General features: G+C 47.6%; 1 protein-coding gene across 2 annotated transcripts; it reads left to right on the top strand.

Annotated features, from left to right (window-relative positions):
- Positions 1 to 691: 691 nt before the first annotated feature.
- On the top strand, positions 692 to 3,994 carry NKX2-1 (NK2 homeobox 1; the record flags this gene model as incomplete). Of its 2 annotated transcripts, XM_080930090.1 has the most annotated exons (4): positions 692 to 715; positions 1,071 to 1,212; positions 1,957 to 2,342; positions 3,252 to 3,994. In XM_080930090.1, the coding sequence occupies 3 exons, from the start codon at positions 1,136 to 1,138 to the stop codon at positions 3,992 to 3,994; spliced, it is 1,206 nt and encodes a 401-aa protein (XP_080786216.1). The 2 variants fall into 2 exon arrangements, with proteins under 2 accessions (XP_080786216.1, XP_080786217.1); XM_080930091.1 differs by lacking the exons at positions 692 to 715; positions 1,071 to 1,212 and adding an exon at positions 1,717 to 1,856.
- Between the last annotated feature and the right edge of the window lie 18,300 nt (positions 3,995 to 22,294).

Raw genomic sequence — 22,294 nt, 5'->3', positions numbered from 1 at the left:
ACAAAAACAAACAACAACGAAAACGCTTAAATTCCAAGGAGAAAAACGGAGGTGGTCTCCAAATCTATGCCATTCAGGGCTTGGCTGGGTAAGCCACTCAGCTGCTGATCCTGACCTGGTAACAGCCGTGAGGCTGACGCCCCCGGCCCCGCTAGGGAGCACAGCCCACAGCTCCCCCTTGTCAGGCGCCCAAGGACCCTCAAGGCGCGGGGCTCACACTTGAAGCCTGGGAACGCTCAGACAGGAAACCCACTTCCTTCTAAGCAGTTTCTTGCTAGCCGGATGAGAGGCGCCCAATTGAAGCAGAATGATCCTCATCTACTAATATCCAGCGTGGCCACAAAGCAACCGGCCATTTACGCCGCCACTTTAGACAAAGATATTTGGTTATTCCCGGGGAAGCGAGTGCACTTTTGCATGGCTGAGCTCCGGGAGGAGGCGAGCCTCAGCCCAGCCTCCCGCCCGCTGGGCTGCGGGCGTCGAGATACTCGCCTCCTCCCGGACAACAAGTTCCACCGGGGTTCAGACTCAGTGCCACTCTGCAACGGACCTGCGGGCTCTCACGCGGCTCCCCGCCCGGGCTTTCCCTGAAGCATCGGAGGGGAAAACAGCGGGGATCTGAGCTGGGGTGCTGGGACTGAGATGTCCTCGGAAAGACAGCACCAGCTTCTGAAGCCGAAGTATCCAGGCCATGGGCAAGGGTCAGGGGCACCAGGTTTGTTCGAGATGGGGCAACTTCCGTGGTGGACTCTCACGTTAATACCCATACACCCTTATCCTCCTAGTTCAGAAGGCCAGCGGTGCTCTTGCCTGGGCCAGCAAAAGGGGTGGAGAAAGGGAGCGGTGGGGTGGGGTGGGGGCTGGTCCGCTAGGGAGCCAGGAGCTGGGGGGGGGGCGCGGGGATCGGTGACAGCCTCCCGGAGGCAGTCGTTCCCTTACTTAGCTCCCCCTCCGCCCGCTGGGATTCTCTAGGGTAAGGGGAAAGGGGGCGGGGAGCAGAGGTGTCCCTCTGACGGCGGCAGAAGAAGCAGACAGACTGACAGACACATAGACCAACAGTGCAGCCCCAGGGTTCATCCCCCCCAGACTCGCACACTCTTTTGGTGGTGACTGGGGCTCAGCGCAGAGAAGCCCGATGTGGTCCGGAGGCGGTGGGAAGGCGCGGGGCTGGGAGGCCGCAGCGGGAGGGAGGAGCAGCCCCGGCAGGCTCAGGTGAAACCCCGCTCCCTGCTCCCCAGCCCCCTTCTCCCCAAAGACCAGCCCCTGACCCCGGAACCCCGGCCGAATTGGGCCGCGGTTCTACTTTGTAACTCTGCAAGTTGGTTGCAAAGCAGTATTCACCTTCCGTCCTCCTTTCCATCCCTCCCCTTGGGTTATTCTCTACCCCACCTCTGGCCCTCCCGCTCTCGTTTCCCTCCTCCTTTCCCTCCCCCCTCCTTTTCCTCGCGCGCCACAGGCACCCCACAAAAAATGGAGGTGGGGGTGTCCAAGGGAGGGGGAAAGTAATGCTTTGGTTCTCTCTCTCCCTCCTCTCTCTCTCTCTCTCTCTCTCTCTCTCTCTCTCTCTCTCTCTCTCTCTCTCTCTCCTTCTTTCTCTCGTTGAGACCTAAAAAATCTTGACAAGTGAAACTTAAAGGTGTTTACCTTGTCATCAGCATGTAAGCTAATTATCTCGGGCAAGATGTAGGCTTCTATTGTCTTGTTGCTTTAGCGCTTATGCCCCGCCTCTGGTGGCTGCCTAAAACCTGGCGCCGGGCTAAAACAAACGCGAGGCAGCCCCCGAGCCTCCACTCAAGCCAATTAAGGCGGACTCGGTCCACTCCGTTACGTGTACATCCAACAAGATCGGCGTTAAGGTAACACCAGAATATTTGGCAAAGGGAGAAAAAAAAAAGTAGCGAGGCTTCGCCTTCCCCCTCTCCCTTTTTTTTTTCCTCCTCTTCCTTCCTCCTCCAGCCGACGCCGAATCATGTCGATGAGTCCAAAGCACACGACTCCGTTCTCAGTGTCTGACATCTTGAGTCCCCTGGAGGAAAGCTACAAGAAAGTGGGCATGGAGGGCGGCGGCCTCGGGGCTCCGCTCGCAGCGTACAGACAGGGCCAGGCGGCCCCGCCGGCCGCGGCCATGCAGCAGCACGCCGTGGGGCACCACGGCGCCGTCACCGCCGCCTACCACATGACGGCGGCGGGGGTGCCCCAGCTCTCTCACTCCGCCGTGGGGGGCTACTGCAACGGCAACCTGGGCAACATGAGCGAGCTGCCTCCTTACCAGGACACCATGCGGAACAGCGCTTCGGGCCCCGGATGGTACGGCGCCAACCCAGACCCGCGCTTCCCCGCCAGTAAGTGAGGCCGCCCCGCCGCGGGGCCCCGGGCTGAGCACCGGGGGTGCGGTCAGCGCGGCCCGCTAGGTGCGGCGCCCACCGCTTGCGCTAGGCATCGGGGTGGGCAGCCGAACAGCCTCGAGTAGGAGTGGGGTACGGGCGCTGGACTTTCTTCCCCCCGCTGGGCAAGGGTTTCAAACGAGGCACTTAGAAGAGCTGGGGTCCTGCGGACAGGTGCTGGCACTCGGCCACCGCAGGCACCAACCACAGGCCTGATGCCATGCCGAAGACTTCAGGGAGCGGACGGAAGCCCACCCGGAGTTAGGGGCTCGGGTCAGAGGAGTTAGAGGAGACCAGGAGGGACAAGTACTGGGATCCATCCCAGTCGGGCTGCCTCGATTTCTAAAAGTCTCTGGGCGGGTTGGGAAGGGCGCACAGCTCTGGAAGAGGGTCTAAATGGGTCGGGCGGATAGGTGCCCTCACCTAGAGCTCACAAGAGAGAAAACAAGAGGCCAAGCGCCTGGAAGTTGGGGCGTTTGAAAGTGAAAAGTCCCTTTTGCTAAACTCCTAAAGTTGGGGGTCTGCCCTCCGACCCCATCCCTCTGCACCCCTGGGTTTCCCACCTGACTTGGCCACGAAGGGAGCCGAAAAGCGCCCCTTTCCCTCACTGCACACTCTAGGTCTAAAGAGATGCTGACACCGATGAGGACTAGCTAGACTTGAAACCCTTTAGCAGTTCGACGGCACGGCCCTGGGAAGGCACTAGCCACTCCCCAGCTAGCTGAGCCTCTTTCGGGGGTGGAAGAGCACTAGGCGGCCTAGGTGAGGAGGATGTCGTCGAAAGTTGGGGCCGGCGGGCCAAGGGCACGGAAAGCGGGGTTGCCCCGGCCCCGGCCCCAGCCGACGCTGTGCGTTTGTTGCTTACAGTCTCCCGCTTCATGGGCCCGGCGAGCGGCATGAATATGAGCGGCATGGGCGGCCTGGGCTCGCTGGGGGACGTGAGCAAGAACATGGCCCCGCTGCCCAGTGCACCCCGCAGGAAGCGCCGGGTGCTCTTCTCCCAGGCGCAGGTGTACGAGCTCGAGCGACGCTTCAAGCAACAGAAGTACCTGTCCGCGCCGGAGCGCGAGCATCTGGCCAGCATGATTCACCTGACACCCACGCAGGTCAAGATCTGGTTCCAGAACCACCGCTACAAGATGAAGCGCCAGGCTAAGGACAAGGCGGCGCAGCAGCAACTGCAGCAGGACAGCGGCGGCGGCGGAGGCGGCGGCGGCGCGGGATGCCCGCAGCAGCAGCAAGCTCAGCAGCAGTCGCCGCGCCGGGTGGCCGTGCCGGTGCTGGTGAAAGACGGCAAACCCTGCCAGGCGGGCGCCCCTGCACCGGGAGCCGCCAGCCTGCAAGGCCACGCGCAGCAACAAGCTCAGCAGCAGGCGCAGGCTGCGCAAGCGGCTGCCGCGGCCATCTCGGTGGGCAGCAGCGGTGCGGGTCTTGGAGCGCACCCAGGCCACCAGCCGGGCAGCGCAGGGCAGTCCCCGGACCTGGCGCACCACGCAGCCAGCCCCGCAGCGCTGCAGGGCCAGGTCTCCAGTCTATCTCATCTGAACTCCTCTGGCTCGGACTATGGCGCCATGTCTTGCTCTACCTTGCTTTATGGTCGGACCTGGTGAGGACGTGGGATGCGCCTGAGCCCCGCGCGATCTCACCGCTTCCCCCTGCCCTCCGCAATGACCACCATTCGCCCGCTACTCCACACGCTTCTACTTTTTTTAAGGACCTGTTTATGTTTAGAACAAGAGTACACAAAGACCAAACTGCTGGACTTTTCTTCTTCTTCTTCTTCTTCTTCTTCTTCTTCTTCTTCTTCTTCTTCTTCTTCTTCTTCTTCTTCTTCTTCTTCTTCTTCTTCTTCTTCTTCTTCTTCTTCTTCTTCTTCTTCTTCTTCTTCTTCTTCTTTTTCTTCTTCTCCTCCTCCTCTTTGCCCTTCTTATCCCCTCTCTTCCTTTTCTCTTTCTCCTCTTCGTCTTCTACATTTCCTTCTTTTTTTTTCTTCCCCTCCTTTCTCTTTCCTACCTAAAACTTGTGAATTTTTTTAACATAAAAAGAAAATAGAAACAGCCAAGCAAATTCAACCTTTTACAGATTCTTAAAACAGAGAAAGACAAGAGAAAAATTTGGGGTGTGTTTCTGGTGGTTCAAATGGGTTCCTAAGCTTAGGCATGGCACAATTTTGGAGCCTGCTCTATGCTTCCGTGGCCCTGAACTCTGAAGACGGAAAACTTCCCTCTGGATACACTCCGCCAGCAAAGCGAGCTTGCTTGTAAATACCAGGATTTTTCATTTGTTTGTTTCAGAAGGGAGGACAGAAGCTGGAGAGAGGAAAGATTCTTCAGCCTAACCCACTCGCACCTGACACAAAAGAAGTGTCCCCTCCCAGGCGCCCTCTGGCCCTATAGGTTCAGTCCAGGCTGGCCTTTCAGACAATTGTTTTAGGTTTGATGTGAACTTGTAGCTGTAAAATGCTGTCAAAAGTTGGACTAAATGCCTAGTTTTTAGTAATCTGTACATTATGTTGTAAAGAGAACTTCAGCCCCAGTCCCTGGCCCCTCACTTTTTAAAAGGGCATCGACAAACCTGTGTATATTATTTGGCAGTTTGGTATTTGCAGCACCAGTCCCCCACCCAACCCCCTTTTTTTCTGTTGTAACTTATGTAGATATTTGGCTTAAATATAGTTCCTAAGAAGCTTCTAATAAATTATACGAATTTAAAAAGATGCTTTTTCTGATTAAAACCCTTTTCTTTTTGTTTGGTTTTGATTTGACATTTAATGGATTTGGGAGGGCGGTTGGGATTAAGCTGAAGGGCTCCAAATTCATGGGTTTGAGCACAGGGATTCTGATCCAGGTAAGGAAGTCAATTCCAAAGTTTCTATCCCAAAAATGAAGAAATTTTGCTCAGTTTTGAACTTTGGTGGAAACAAATCTTAAGCAGTTTCAGGACTATTTGAGAGAGTAAAAAGTAAACTAGTTCTTTAGAAGGGAGAGGTAGAGAAAAAAAAAGAGAAAAATGTTTTTTTTTTTTCTTTTTAAAGAGCCAAGCTTTTGTGGGTTTTGTTTTTGCTTTATTTTCATTTGTTCTTGTTTTTTGAGGGAAGCCTCAAGAGCTGATGTTACACATCAGACCCACCTGTTTAATATTAACTCCCAAAGAACCATCAGTTTTAGTGGACAAATTGCTTCTGTACATTTGAGTGCTAAACCTGCATTTCTGCTTCTCATCCAAACTCTCCATACTTAGGATCTGTTTGGTGGCTGTTTTCAAAGGTGAAGTGTTTCTGGGTTTTATTTCAACACTCTAAAACGAGATTCCTCATGCTCAGGGGTCATCATTAGCTTAGGCATGCCTCTATCAAGACATTGGGAGCTGATGTTTCTTTATCCCAGTTCATTCCATATCCGGAGACCTAAATCGTTCTAGCAATTAATCTTTCTTCTATCCCCAACTTTCTATCAATCGTCCAAAATAAAACCAAAATAAATTTAAATTCCCCCATCTCTGACTTTTTCATCTCCATTATCAGATATGTATGTTGGGGAAAACAATTATGATTGTGGTGGGGGTGGTGGAAACAGTAAGAGAGTAGTTAGGAGCAGAGAGCAAAAACATGGCTCCTTGGGTGAACCGCTGCTTTCTATGGTCACCCCCGCAAAGCAGCGCAGACAAGAAGATCTGTGGCTGCAGATAGACACCAGGTGTCTGCGAGGATCTGTTAACTTTTGGCACAAGGTCATTTTTCTCTGATATGTTCAACTATCTTTTCTTTTCTAGCCCCCGTCTTTCCTCCTTCCTTCATCTTCTATCACATTCTATTTTCCTCTTTTCTCCACTGCATCTCTTCTCTAGGACCTTGTTTTGTTTTGTTTTGTTCTTAGTATGGACTTGAATGCAACAATCTCTTCACTCGTGTTCAGGGAATTTCTACCTTACAGTGACCTTAGGAATGGGAGCTGGGGCTGGCTTTCTTCCCGAGAAAACCAGTCCTGGCGTCTGGGATATGGCTTTTCATATCTTGAAGGTACTCTGATATTCTGAAAGGATGGCTGGTTGACTCTACTAAGCGTCTCAACCCGGCTGGCCAGCACAAGCCCAGACAGGGCCTCCCTGTCACTAGCCACCAAGCTGCCCCGGCTCCCTGCATTCTAGCAGAGTAACAATATGAGGGAGATGTAGCACTCTGTCTTATCTTCGCTAGGCTAGTTGGAGTTTCGAGCAAATACATTCTTCTCCAGCCGGCTTAACTTAAAGTCTGTTTACTCGTCCCCAGGATGGGTGAATTCAGAAGGCTCTGGAGATGAGACCCAACAAACTGGGCTTTGGTCCCCTCTTGTCACCAAACACTCTGATTTTTCCAGCTCCTACTAGGGGACTTGTGTTAGCTACAGAAGCAAACTTGGGATGCAGACTTAGGAAACTAGGTGCTGGGTTCGAGGTGAGCTGGGTTTAAGGGTTTAAGTCCCGATAGTTTGGGGACACCTGCCACCCACACAACCTGCAACTGGATCAGCAACTAGGGGGCTTTCAAAAACCTGGGCTCAGGTCTGTTCTGACCTCCCAGGAAAAAATAAACTTTCTGGAGATGCCCTGACATTGAGATGGTGGAAGAGGAGAAAGCTCCCCCAGTCAATAGAAGAAATGCCTTAGAAACTGTCCCCTGACAAGTATACCACCCAACTCCAGGCCGCCATGGCTCAAGCAGTGGGGGGATTTTGCAGACAGCATCCTCCTCTTTGCTCCTCTCCCCCACCCCACCCTAACCCCGCCGCCGTGTAAACACGAGGACTTTCTCGAGAGCCTTGGAGAGCTGCTCTAGTGGCTTCAGGGCCTGAAACCCCAGGCTTGGCTTGTTTGATGTTTAGCATCCCAAAGCGGCTCCCCACCCCCGCCCCAGCCTGGGAACCCCGAGCTCTGGGGCCGAAGAGAAGGGGAAACAGTTCTCTCAGCTGGAGGGCGGTGGATTGGCTGGGCTTAGAGAGGTGGCGAAAGCTACAGGACTCTTCGCCCTGAGCAGGGGAGAAAGGGATCCCGGGATAGTGCGGCCATCCATAAAGATAGAGCTGGGGTCCTAAAGGCCAAGAGGCAGACAGGGGAAAAAATGTCACAGTTTGCGGGAATACACTGGAAATAGGGGCCAGCTCGGTGGAAAAACTTGTGGGACCCTAGAAAACAAGATAAGCGGTGTCTGAGTCCAGTTAGAGCGCATCGAGACCGGCATCCACGTCTGCCGGGCTATCAGGGCCTCGAGGAGACAGCACTCCGTCTGTGCCTAGTGCTTGGCCTTTCGTAGGGGCGGACTTGCTTGGGAGTCTTCCAAGAGATTTTTAAATGCTCCGAGTCTGGACCTGGAAGTTCCTCTGGCGACGTTTGGATCTGGCTCCGTAGTCTTTGATTTTGAAAGCCCAGGAAGACTCGCAGACTTTCAAGGCCGCACACTCTTCTCGCGCTGCCCGGAGTCTGGGCGGCGGTGCAGACTGAGAAGCTGTCTCAAGACCTGAGTGTCTTCTCAGGCGATCCCAGATAAGAGGAATGGGAGCGAGGTTTTCTGACTTTCAACTCATTAGGGACCAGGTAAGGTCAATGCTTTCTCTATTATGTCTTTATCTTAAAAGCGGGTCAATTTAAGATAAGGGAGGGGGAAAATACAGAATCTGTGTGAACTGTGCTGATACAGGCTGACCCCTTTTCTGAGCTAAAGTAAGCCAGCCAGACGTTCATTTTCTATAAACAAGGAGTTGGGGGACGCTGCCTTGAATCTTGATCTTCAATCCGCTAGCATAGCTTCTCCTCCTCCTCCCCATCCCTTCCCAGTTATTAGAGTGAAGCAGGGTGAGTAGACGATTTTATTAGTGCGGAAGCCCATTGGGAGATGTGAATCTGAGATAACTTGATTGTCCCGCTGTTTGGAAGCTTGTTTCAAACGAAAAGACGTGGCGTATGGGCATTGGGAAGGAATGGGGATGGTGTTTTTCTTGCTCAGCCTGTTCCCATATGCCTGAAGCCACCTTCATCTAGTCCTTGCTACCTTACTGCACTTGCCTTATGACTGTGTTCCTGGGGCTTCAGCTCATCTTCAGTGGCACTCAGTTTGGGATCCTGCCTCAAAAAGTTTCCTGGTGTCTCTTCAAGTGAGTGGCTTTTGGAAGGTGTCTCTCCCCAGTCCACCCTTTCAGTGCCTTGAGGAATCTGGTATGGATGGAAGTAAAGTATGTATTTTACTGAAGGGTTGAGTCAAGGGTAGCAGGAACCCTCACCCCCACCCCACATATTTGCATCTCTGAACTTTCTTTGATGATGGTGTCCTTAAGGAAAGGAGGAAGAGCTAGGTCACTGGGGCGGAACAGCTCTTGCCACATCTGAAAGCACAGCTGAGGTGGCAGCTGCATTGCTTTTTGAAAGCTACCTAATGCCAACTTGGAGAATATCTAGGTGCACCCTTGGTCTCTGTCCCTGTCATTTGATAAGTCCCTATTTTATTTCTGCTTTCAAGACATTCATCCCTTTTACCATTATGGCTTCTTGCATACTTTTGGGTAACATTTTCCTAGTTGTTGTCTTTTGGCTGGAGGTAAGAGCTTCCAACATAAGTTTATTGTCACGATCAAAAGATAAATGAAAACAGAACTGTTGTCCCTGTTAGGACTTAGTAAACAACCTCTTTCCTCTGATCAGTTAAGTCACATCCATTTCTACGTACTGTGTCTGTAAGTATAGATGTAGGTATACATGTGAAACTAGATTTTTATGTAAGTGTATAATTTTAGGTACCTATACAAAAGATTTTCTAAATATAAAATTCAAGTACAAAACTGGGCGTTACCGGACATGGTAGTTGGATCGAAGAAAGTTGAATGCACCTGTTACCGCAAGACATTAAATGAAACTGAGTTTCCCTTAAAGATAAACAAAAAATTTCCTTAATGTTGCCCATTTTAGGTCGGGATGTTTATTTCTTGTCATGTGAAACTCTAAAAGGCTACTTATCCTTGGAGTTGTTAACACCATTTATTATCAAGGTGCCTGAAACATATCTGGTCACAGGATGTCTTGTGGTGTGCTCTTACTGAACTGGCAATATCTACTCTTAGATGAGTTGGCAAGGATACTACCACTTAGCTGAGGAAGCCAAAACAAGACAGAAAAGGAAACATTTCTGGGTTTTATTGATATCACATGGTCTTTTTATGTGGGTCCATCCAAAGCTGTGGAACTAAGAGTGCCTGTCTGCCCTGCTGTTGGCAAAGAGAACAAGGCAAACTTTACCTACCCTTGCCTCCCAGGCTCTAGGAAATCTTCTCTTCGGTAGTTAGCACTGTTATCAGGGTCAGAGGCTGCTGGTGGAGTGCCCCACGAATAGGACTTTGGGTGGTTGCTGTTAAAATTCATTTCCAAACTGTGAGAAATTATCCCGCACATCATGAGAAGCAACTCCTGGGCATTCTTCCCCTGCTAGATACTGTGCTTGAAATGATTATGTGAGAAACCACCCAGAAAAGCTACCCTCTTTCAATTTCTACTTCTCAAAGATGTTGCTTGAGGTTTCCAGAGTGCTAGAGAAATGGGTTTCTTTGGTCTGCATGCTACTGATTCCCGTGATGTCTCCAGTACACACAATGAGCAGAGGGATATAAACCTGAGAATTGCTTTAACAGTCCTCTAAGCTAGTCACATAGTATGCCCTAACTCAAGGAACGCAGACAATATTTGCTGAGCTGACTATCCTGCCCAGGCCACAAAGTTGTTAGAGCCCGCATAGATCTTTCCCAGAGAACCAGGTTTCTAAGCAGGCTTGCAGAGGCAGGCTACTTCAGAGGATTAATTGTCTCTCCAGACCTGGCCACTCCTTGGTGCCTCAAGGTCTGCAGGCCTGTGTGGGGGAATATAGGAGGTGGGAGGGGAGAAGACTGGCAGCTTATTTCACCTCATGACTTTGCTGGGGGAAAAATGCAGCCCTGACACAAAAGTGTGCAACCCTGCCCTGGCCAGCCAGCCAGCCAGGAGTTGTAGCTGCTTAGTACCAACATCACCCATCACCGGCATTCTTACTTGGTCATTGGTTGCTGCTTCTTGGCTGCAATGCTCAGGCTAGGAGGGGTGCAGTCAATTTTAAAAGTGCTGCGTTGTGCCATACCTACATTTGATAGAACAGGTAAAGCTTGAACAGCCATAAAGTCGATCTACTTCATGCTGAAATCGAATAGAAAAAAAAAAGTCCATTTGAAATACTTAAGGACAACAAGAAACTCTTTCTTCCATAGCCTATCATTCAGCACTAGATGGGAATAAAGAGAAAACATCTGTGGTGTTATTCAATCACCTTAATATTAACCTTCTGTAGGAAATCTTTCTAACAACAACAAGCCCATAGCTACACAAAATTAATTATTTGTTTTTAAATCTTGGCATAGTTTACCACTCAGATTCTATGAGTTGTGTGACTCTGAAAGTTAGGAGCCTATTGATATGTCTTTTTTCTTCTTGTTCTTCTTCTTCTTTCTGGAAAAGCCAGGGAAGGGGAGAGAGGACTGGAAAGAAGCTAAGCAGAGAGGTGAGAAGAGCCTTGTTTAGCACATCTAGCAAGAGTGTGCGAGTGTGCGCCTCTGTCCTTAGTTGTGACATCTGAGAGGTGCTAGATACAGTGAGTGGGCCCAAGTGTTGTGGTGAAGTGGATCAGTGCTGGGTAGGGGGTGTGTGGTTTAAGGGTTAATGATGGTGGGGCTGGTCTGGGAATAGCTGGGAGGAGCTGTTATGGTGTGTGAGCCTTGGGCCATAACACAATGGTAACGTAATTATCTGGCTGAAATGTGTTCAAATGGCAAGAAGTTGCAAAACAGATAGGTCTTCCAGAGAGGAGAGGGCCCTAGTTACAGAGGCCTGCAGCCATCCTTTTCTTCCAATCCATTTTAAACAAGAGGGTCTAGTGAGTGATTCTGATTCAATACACATAATCAGTTTGCAAGTCTTATTTCCATTTGAAAACAGGGCCATTTGCAATCATAAGAGCCGGACACGAAGCGCATTAAGAGCAGATGATGGGCAACAGAATCTGTAGGCAAGGACTAAATATTTCCTTCTAGTCTCAGACTTGTGCATCTGTAGTTCCAGTGTCTCTATCCCTGTGAGCGTTTCTATCCCGGTGTAACATGAACGAAATATTCCTGTTGGTTCTCTAACTTACCTGCTTAAAAATCGGGATCCTACGGTCAGGAAAGGGGAAAATGGCCAGAAAGATTCCATGTTCGTTGTGCTCTCCACGCTGATTACTTGTGTCTTTTAAAAGGGTGTTCCTAGAGCTAAAGTTCATGAGCTTGAGCCATGCAGCCCCATACTCTGTGTAGGATACTAACCCCAGACTTAGGGCAGAGGTGCAGAGCCTGGAAGAAAACCCGGGGACAACTCGGCAACCTTGCAATTCTACAAGATGCGGGGGGGGGGGGGGCTCTTCGGGCCTAGTGGCTCCAAATTGGTTGTCGGGGTCTCATTGAAAAGTATGGGATCTTGAAATTTTAGAGCAGTTGTCTGATCTTTCATTCAGAGCCAAGACAAATGGCTGCCAACCAACAGCCTGGGCTCCCTACCGGCAAACCCCTCCCACTCCCCCTCTCCTCTCTACTCCAGCCCAAGACTTCACAGAAGCCGCAGCAGCAGCCCCTAGCTCACAGCCTCACTTCCCTGATCCCCAGCCTACCACCTGCCCCACCCTAGCGGGTGACAGTTCATCCAGCTGTGAGCCTCAATTTTTGTTGCCCTATGCCTGGCAATTCCACCATACTCCCTCTGCGCGCGCCTCTAGAAACTGCATACGCACCCCCCTGGTGTGAGCAAGAGGAGCGGCTCCGATGAATTCTGAATCCCAGAACTTATAAATACTAACTCATGGGATCGGGATACTGATCCAAGAGTTTAACCTGAAAAAATTAAACAACAACAGTAGCAGCAACAAACAAACAAACAAACAAACAAACAAACAAACAAACAAACAACAAGACCTTAAGAAAACCCAAACGCTGTGGTGCAGCGGTAAAGGGTGGGGTGGAGAGGTGGCTCAGCAGTTAACAGCAGCACCCTGAGGACCCAGGTTCAATTCCCAGAACCCACAGGAAAGCTCATGCCTCTCATTCTGGCTTCAGGGAATCCAACCCCCTTGCACAGACATAGTTGCAGGCAAGACATCAGTACATATAAAATAAAAATAAACAAACCCTTAAAACTTTGAAAAAGATAAGAACATCCAAACCAAAGGATACCACAGCTGTTTGATGGGAGCAGGGCAGTTCAGTGTCTTCTCAGGTAACAATTAGCTAACTTTCCAGCAGTCTGAAACTCTAGTAACAAGAATGGACCTCTCGTGTACCTCATTTTAATTTCAAATGGAGAACAAATTGTAAATCTCAGATTGGTGTTTCTTAAATGAGTGTAGTTTTAGAATCCTTTGTAAAGTGGTTTCCTCTCTGGGAAGATCTGAGTCGAACCAATAAACAGAGCAGCGATAGGGGAGGGTTTCTGTTTTTCTCAGTTTTCTGTAAAACTCTTGTAAAATCAGAAATGAAAAGACCACAGTATTCTCTTTAACAGGCACCAAAGACAAGGGCCACAAGAATCTAAAGACACCACCACCCTCACATCACCTCCATCATCCCCAGTGCTCTGGGGGGGGGGTTTGTTTTTGTTTTCTCCCCAGAGCCTGTCCTATGAATACAGTTGTCTCGGGGCACAGTCCACTTTGGGAGGAAGGGTGAGGGAGAAGTAAGGTCTGCTCAGCTGAAAGGGTTCACACTCCCCACTTCTGCAACCTGAGAGGACAGAGATCCCACCACTGGGAGAAGGTGCGTATGGTGCTGAGGTCAGCAGAACCCAGACCAGTCTTTAGCGGCCTGGGACAGAGTGGGGAGTGGGCTTGGCTGGGCAGTACATAGGCATGTGATAACAACAGCAACACAACAGCTTCACAGGCTCACAGAACACAACAGCTACTCTAGAAGAGGCTGGTTTGTGTTTATCCCCTTTGGGGCCAAGGGTACAGGATCAGGATTTCTGGGCCAAGTCTTTAGATGCAGACCTTGAGGGAGGAAATCTTGGCCTGTCTTCCCCAAGAGTTCCAAGGACCACCTGCAGGTGCATTTTATTCTTGTAGTGTGATGTGACTTTATTGTCACTTCTCCCCTATCCCCCTTACTCTCCATTTCTTCATTTCAGTGTCTGTTTTATGTGCATTTTTATCCAATTCCAGACTCAGAGCTGCAGCTTTGTTTTGTAGGCAATTTGGTACCATTTTCTCAACGCCACCACTAAAAGGGAAAGCAGATAAAGTGGATGAGGTAAACTGTAAAGAATAAAACCCAGGGAGGTCTAGACGGAAGGGCATTTGGTGAGTAAGAAAACCAAAGAGTGGCCAAGGTCTGCTTGTCAGGGGACACCAAGGATAGCCAAGAGAACCGGCTAAAGAAATGTCATTAATAGCAGCGATGGGAGATGAGAGAGGGAGTAGCCCCAAGTGGAGGCAGGGACACATCTGTCTGGAATAGTCTTGAAGCAACTCTAGGCGATACTGCCAGGACTCAAGAATAGGAACCATCTTGGCAGGACAAATCAAAGAGCCCCTGGTTTCGGGCCCCAAGCCCAACCTCTCTAGTCCATCTTGCTAATCCCACTTCACAACACCGTGCTCTGGCCCCCAAGAAGGTACAAATTAGTGCGAGCCTGGAAGCAAAGGGTGCAGTTATGGGGAGTGATGACAGTCGGTTCTTTCTTTTAAATTTTTATTTTAATAAAAAGGAGAAAGAAAATGGCTTCTGGAAACTTCTGTGGAAGCAAACAAACTTTCTTGGAAACATATGTCCCATTACACCCCTCCCAAGTTGGGAGGCATGCTTTTGAACAGACTTGAACCCTTTTAGTTTCTTCAAGCATGACCCTCCCGTGAGGGGCGGCTCAGCTGTCTAGGAACAGGGTGGGAAGATCGCCTGAGTCTGAGACAGGATCCCAGCTCACAGCCCTCGCTTTGGAGTCCTAAGTTTCCGACGGTGATCCTCTGGGGCGGTGTTTTGGCAGAGGCTGACCCCACACCCCAAAACAAAACAGTTAACCAAACCAGCTGGCTCCGCGGGGCGCATATAGACCCAAAGACTGTTGGGGCCTACTGGGAGGGTTCTATCCAGCTACATGGAAGTCCCCACCCCACTTCGGCCCCCTTAGGGGGCATTTCTGGAGCGCTGGGGCACCCGGACCCTTTCTATTTTAAGGGTCGCACACGCTGTGAAGTATTTTAGCTGCATCACAACCTTTTAAATACCCCAGCATGACACTGCGTGCCTGAATAAGGACCTCATTTGGGTGGTGACCGGCCGAAGTGCTCATTTGAGACGCTTGGGCGACTGTGAAGCACCGGCTCACTCTGCGCCCGCCGGGCCGGCAGGGAGAGGTCTCCGGGAGGAATCGCGGCGGTGGCGGCTCCTCTGGAAAGGAGGAAGGAGGGAGGTGGTCCAGGCAGAGGGCCGTCGGCGCCCTTGCTCAGCTCCAGGGGCCTGAGGCCCTGCGCGTCCGGAACTCGGGCCGGGGCGGTTCTGCCGTCAGGAAGAACCAGGCTCTTCGGAAATGTCACCCAACCGAAGCGCAAGCGGCTGGCTCGCACTGCCTCCCCTGTTCCTAGTCTTTGATAATTTTGGAAGCAAAGATTTCCTTCCCACTTTTGGGGCTAATTTGTTTCATCTCCCCTAAATTTAGAAAGGGAGACTAAGAAAGTCTTAACGTGTGTTTATTTATTTATTTGTTTATTTATTTCTGGCGTTCAAATGAATGCGAAGCCACGGATCGAATCCTGTCACTCATTTGGGGTTAGCGTCTCCCGATATTTCACACGGAAAACAAAACTTGGGTCTCTCTTATTTGTAGTTGTCCTTAACCTTTACTGCAACTGCTGTAGCTGCGGCTCGGTCCACTCTCTAATAGATTTTACCGGGACGGGTGACAGAGAACTGATTTCTTTTCTATTAGGGTTTAGCACATCTTTGTTGAAGGCCCATAGAACGACCAGGGATTAGATTTGCATCTCTTAGACGCCCTGTGTGGTCTTTGTGAGAAGCTTGTAACTGTTAAAAATGACTTGTTAGGAAGCGTGTGGGCTCTCAGCGCTCTCCTTTTGACAGAAGGATTGAGAAATTCAGATTGGCCCTGTAGGATTTAGCCTGCAGATTCCACCTGAACCCTAAGCAATTAGACCTTAATCTCACTGCAATCATATTTGAGTTAGGATTTGTTGCACTTTGTTTACTTCAATTAAAAGCAGTGGAATATTTTTTTTTCCCGGCGTCTAAAGTGAAATCTTCAGGAATAATACCTCAGGACTTCTTAGAAACGGTTTTGGTGGTCATGGGAGATTTTCTTGTGAGCTTTCTTCCTGGACCTCTTACCCGTCCCCTCCCCCATTTAAATTATTTTTCTCCTGTTGCTCGCTGTAGCTGCGATCGTCTTTCCTAGTGGTTGAATTCAGGTCGCGACTACGGACCGCGTCCAGAGGATCCTAGCAGAGAGGGGCGCCCTTGCTCGGAGAGCACGCGGAGGGGGGGTTGGGGGGATGGGAGTCCCAACCAGCTACCAGCTCCATGTGAAGCTTCCTTGCTGGTGCGGCCCAAAGGCTGCTGCCTGCGTGGGCTCTGGGCAGTGGACACCCACCCGGCACCGCGCCGGTCTTCTTGCGATGATGGATCAGGGAACGGTCAGCGTAGCGCAGGACCGTGGAGGACCAGTTCTCACAGTCTCAGAGCCTGGTGGGATATTATTGCCTTTAGGCTACCTCGGTTCCTTGGGGGTCGAATACAGTGGGGGCAATCCTCTTTGGTTGGGACTTGCTTAGCTTCAGGTCTATGGCTGGGTTGCCCACAGAATTGGTCAGCACCCGGTTTCTGCACTGGTAAGAATCAGGATAGCTTCTGTCCGAGGTCTTCCTAAAGCCAAGGATACTCAAACCTGGAGCTAGCCTCTCTCTGTTCTAATTGCCACGCTCCAGAGGCTCAAAGCCAGGCCTGTCTCGGTGATGCCTCCAATCAGGCTGATGGGGAGCTAGTCACTCAACCTTCCGGATCTGGGTTCTTTAGTCCTTAGGCCGCTCCGAGGGGGTAGCCTGTGTTGTCAAGTCAGCAGAAACCGGGATCTGTGGAGGCGTTTACTACCTTCATTGTCTAAGCGAGTAAGACTGCCACTTTGATATGCTCAGAATATTACATCACTTGGGAGAGAGCAAGGATAGTTCCGGCTTCTCCCATTTTGATTCGCAACTTACCGGTCTTAGTTCATTTGATTCTCTTTCCTAAATTACCTTTCCCAGCTAATACTAAAGGCAGCCAACACAGAAAGTAAACGGGAGGACTTTTAACAAGGAGACTTCAATACCATTTACTTTTGATCTGAAAGAGGACCGCACCACTTTTGAAGGGCACTCTTTAACTTTTAAATAGTTCTTTTGTGACTACTTGCTCAGGGAGGAGATCTTAATTTTTCTCCTTTGTTTTTTGAGTCCGTCAGAACGAAGAGAGAAAGCTAACTGCGGACTGCGATTCTTTAAGTGTGGAGGAAGTACTTGCTGATAGTAAGTGCTAAGTACAAAATGTTGAGCAGTACTTACTGGTTTTAAAAAGCAATGCTTTAAGACAATTATTATTGCTAGTTACTATGAACGTCATTAGGAATGTTTAGGCATCCAAAAAAATAATCCAGGAAACTCTTTTCGTAGCTCGGATGGGAAAGACAATATAGTTTAAAGGGAAGAGAGGAGGGAAAAGGCCATAGTGATAATATGTCTGCAATCTACTAAGAGAAATCTTGATGAACTGAATGAAGACCCCAGCTTTAAACCCACTCTGTGTGTAGTTTAGTGCACCCTTTCATTTGTGAATAGGATCTGTATCAAAACCCTAGTGTGACCATGACAATTGGGTAATCACACACAAGGCATCTTTGCTAATGGAGAGATTCTGTAAATATGTTTCTAGTGAATGCAGAGATAACAGTCACAGTGAAAGGGTCAGGTGCCACAAATCATAGATTACTCTGCCAAGGGTTGCCAGCCATCTGAGGTTTGGGAGGACATTAACTGCCTTTGCATTCTCAGAATACACTCCTCCGTTGGTGATTTTGCTTACTTGACCCTACTTCTGTTATTAAAAAGCTGGCAGGCACAATCAAGGGCAAGCAGGTTGGCTACCTACCCTTCTGGCAGCTCTCCAACAGTCCCATTAGCTGCCAGGAGAGACAGGGGAGTGAGTCATCACTCATGAAATCCTGAAGTAGCATCTAGAAGGTACCAGGAAAACTTCAGTGGTGCTCATGGGTCCCCCATTCAGCTCTGCCTCTGAATCCTCCACCTCAGATTTAGAGCAGACCCCTGGGGGAATTCACTCCTGGGAAGGTCAGGGAGAGAAGTAACTTAGATGAAGGAATTTTTAAACAGTTCCTTGAGAAAGTAAGTTGTGTCTTTCAAGAGAGACTTAGTTTTGAAAAGTATCATAGAAGTAGAATTCTTGTGACTGACAGGTTCAGAGACCAGAAATTCTTCCTTGTTAGGCTGGGGTGGGGGTTGATTGCCACAGAGAAAATCAAGTGCTGTCAATAAAATTTTGAGGAGTGCTACTTTATGTTAGTTGAACAAATTTCTGGCTTATAGCATTTGCTTTAATAAAGGTCCCCCCCCCCCAATCCATTAGAAATTAGGCTCTGAACTTTAAGAAAAATGTGAATTTGAGATTATAGCAAAAGTTTTCCCCACTACCTTGGGTTTAAACAAGCTAATATTTAGCAGACTAGAGGCGTTGTAAAATCAAAATACATTTTTTTTTTTCAAATATCAGTGCTGCAATATGTAGGAGTGCACGGAGAGAGAGTTGTACAATTGAAAAATGTCTGTGCAGGTCTTAGAAATGGTTCGGGGACCTAAAATTAGGTATTATTATCAAAGGAAAAGCCATAGCTTACTAATAGGCACCAAGACAATTCACGGGCTTCAATGAACTTTTCTTCAAGGTACATGTAGGCAGGAGAGAGCTTTTAACACTTTTGAACAGAAAAGAAAGGTACAGTTCACGGAAGTGTGAGTGTTCAGGAGAGCTAGCAAAATATATTCCTTAAAGAATATTTTTAATATTCTAAGGGGGTCTCTAGATGCAAAATGTAAAAAAATATTAAAAACCTCCAAATTTAATTTTCCAAAATTATATTATCACATTAGCATATTCTGGAAAAACAGAGAGACATTAGTCATCTGCAATAACAAAAGGGGAAAATATTTAAAACCAGATGACAGATATATGATTTATAATTTAAATGATACTGAATGATGAACAATCTTCTGTGTGCATTGAGCAGAAAGAAGAATGTATGTAAAAGTGAATAAAGCAGACTTTTATTGAACAAATATGCCTGACCTCCCATTTTACTAGCTGTTAATACAAATCTTTACTGTCTCTTGCACTGATAGCTATTTTTGTAATTAATTTATTTTAGAGCCTTAATCAAGCAGAGGCTGAAGTCCTTTTGTGACTTTGTGACTCCACCCAAGTTGAAGACATATGTGCTTCTTGCTTATTAAGTTATAAAGTGGAAACTTTTGCTCAGGAACATTTTCCAGCTTTCCTAACACCCTGCCTGATAAGATTTTCTTTCAAGATGACAGGGAACAAAAGGCAAGAAGGAAACTCTCAGCCTTTGTGACTTAGGTGGTCACATTCCATATCCACAAATTAAAAGTGATAAAACAACCAGCCATAATCTTTGTTTATGTGTTTGCTGTTTATACCTTGGATAGTGCCTGATACACAGTATTTGTTGAACACTTTCTTACTCAATTCAAGAAATACTCATTGTTTTCCTTGTAATTCTTTTCTTCTTCCTCATCCTTGTCTTCCTCTTCCTCCTCCTCCTCCTCCTCCTCCTCCTCCTCCACCACCACCACCACCACCTTCTACTCCTCTTTTTTATTTTTATTTTGAGACAGGGTCTTATTTTGAGACAGACATATATCTCTGGCTATCCTGGAACTCACCATGTAGGTCAGGTTGATCTTCAGGTTACAGAGATCCCCCTGTCTCTGCCTTGCAAGTGTGGGTACTAATGGCATTCATCACTATGCTGGGCTGTGATATTTTCTTCTTTCAATATTAACAAATAAAATTTTAGGTAGTTTTGATAGACAAACAGACAAACAAACAAACAAGCAAAAATGACGAGAGAAAGTCCACCTGTCACCAGTTGGCAAGAGAGAAACCTGGTGTTTTCCCAGTTGAATTGTGAATGGCATGGTACTGTCTTGTTTGAAACAAACAAAAAAATTCAGATGTAACACAACAAGAATTTTAAAAAGAAATAACTCGGAAAACCTTAGTCTTTTATCACACTTTAGATGTAAACTCACTACAGAATGTCTGTCATTTAAGATCTCACCATCCTAAAGAATGTCCTTTTTCTAAAGCTCACAGACCCCGTCGCTCTTTTTCTGATACATTTGAAAACTTACTGCTATGGCCTTATCAACCAGAAAAAAAAAATGAAAACAAGGGCTGGTTGTTGTTCACAGTACCACATGGGGCTGTTTTGAGGAAGGTGGTCCAGTGACCACAGTGACACACTGAACTGTGCTCCAACCTCCTGAGTGTTCTCCAGAGCTTCATGTGTAGCTTGGAGCACAGTGGATTCAGTGGAGTGATGAGGAGGATTCTGAGTTTGGAAGGCAGCCTTAGGCCTCTGCTTTCTCTTAGCCCAGTGAGCTACTGGATGGCCTCCTTGTTGATTTGGGGGCCTGGCTCAAGGTCATCTACAGTTTTGAAGGGTGAATATGAGGATGACATTTCATACCATCATTCACGATGAATAGCAGAGTATCATTTCAAGTGGAAAATATATGTTTGTGTAGCAAGGACATCCCTAGCCTTCCTAAGCAGTCTCTCATAGCAGACATTTATATCTGGGTAGTGCTTACTCACCAAGGACATTACTGGAAAGAGGCAAACTGTAATCATGATAGTATCCCAGAAAAACGAAAGCTTGGCTCTGCATTCTAGTTGGTTAGAGCAGAGACTCCTCTTCTAAAGCACTCTGTGTACCAGCGGTGCTGATATCTAAATAAACATTTACAGGCTCTACAGATTTCAAGTAGTCTTTCAGCTTGTATTCCTAGTAAGAAATGGAAGTGGTGGTACAGTTGTGTATTCTCAGCAGTTGGGAGGCTGAGGAAGGGAGGATTCACAGTTCAAGGTTAACCTCAGCAACATAACAAGTTCAAGGCCCGGGCTACAAGAGAGTTACTTACCTTTAAAACCAAACAAACAAAATTAAAAAATAAACAGAGCCACTAAAAGAAATCTCTTTACCGATGTCTAGAGAAAACATTAGCCTTCTTAAAACAGTTTCCAGAATTCACCTCTTCATTCTCATGAAGGAAGGAGTTGGTATCTGCAAACCTGGTATCAAAGTCAATTCACTACCATTGGAGAATAGCTTAAGAGTTCTACTTGGGAGAAGTGGTTGGTAAAATCTCAAACCAAGTTGTTTCAAATATCCTGTTGTTGATACATCCAGTCTAGAGGTTGTGATAGAAAAGCTAGGGACATCATCCCAAGACTGAGATGTTGTCATAAGAAAATACAGAAGTCTAGGTATCAACTCATTTATTCAGTCAACAAACATTAATAAAATGTTTATACAAAGTACCAAACATGAAGAGAAAAATAGATCTTTGATACTGTGTGGGAGATATGGAAGAACTGAGTGGGCGTGTCTGTTTCTGTAATGGAAGTCTGTATAGTTTAAGAAAGAAGCCAACTGACTTGTCTGCTCATATAATGGTTTAGTCTTTGAAAGACTTTGGGGAAGTTGCTGTATTGGATCCCCCCTAATGTTTACTTCCTACTTCCTACTAGTGCTTTTTATTATTTTTTTTAGCAGTTTTAAGAAGAATAGAAGTTTTCAGAGATTACCCCTTAAGGTGTAATTTAGATACATTTTAATTTCTCCATGCTTAGCCCACTTAGCCTTCGTTCAGGTAGGATGCTGGCTGTTTGGGACCAGTGGACTCACTGTTTCCACAGAAGAACTAACACAGGAGCAGCCTTTCGTCCCTTTCTGCGCCTACTCAGCTAAGCGGACAATTTAAGCTCTAATATTTCTATCTATATTCTGTTTCACTCAGGTCTCAGAAAGGGTAGCAGCACACAAAATCAGACCCCTTACAATTGCAAAAACGTGTGTGTGTGTGTGTGTGTGTGTGTGTGTGTGTGTGTGTCTTTGGAAGATTTCTGTTACTTAATGCCTTCCCCCATCCCATCTAAAAGCTGTTTGCCTTAGTCATATATCTTTTGGCAATCTAGGAGTTTCGTGGAGTTTGTACCTATAAAACATTCAGCAGGACTGTTACTGTGCTTCAGAGACATTCGGGACACCCAGGGAAAACCAAAAGAATTTTTTTTTTTTTTTTAATGCAGGACATGTGTGAAGTTGATGGAAATTCATGAGCTCTCTCTAACAGGGCTGTTTCAGCTTAAGCTATCAGAGAAAGGTGAGTGCAAAGAATTTCATTTAATACTTTAATTCCAGAATCTTTCCCATTGCAGAGAATCCATACAGGTCCTACTATTCTTTGGCTCTGTTTTGTTTAGTTAGTCTGACTTTAAAAGTAAAGGAAGAATAGACGTGCGTGATTGTCTTTTAGAAGTTCTCATTTACAGCACTGCCCAGATAGACAACTTCTACAGAGGAAGCCAAATGTGGTCTGAGAATATAGTCACCAAATGCAAATGTGCAAAACGCATTCGAAAGACCGTGTGAGTACCCTTAACACTTATGACTTTTTTAGGGTGTAGAAATATCTTCAAATTTATCTTTTACAACAGAAAATAAAATATTCGAGAAGCTCTTAGGAAATAAAAAAA

This window comes from Micromys minutus (genome assembly GCF_963924665.1).
Source record: "Micromys minutus genome assembly, chromosome: 1".
Taxonomy (NCBI): Eukaryota; Metazoa; Chordata; class Mammalia; order Rodentia; family Muridae; genus Micromys; species Micromys minutus.
This window is presented reverse-complemented; position numbering and strand designations above follow the sequence as displayed.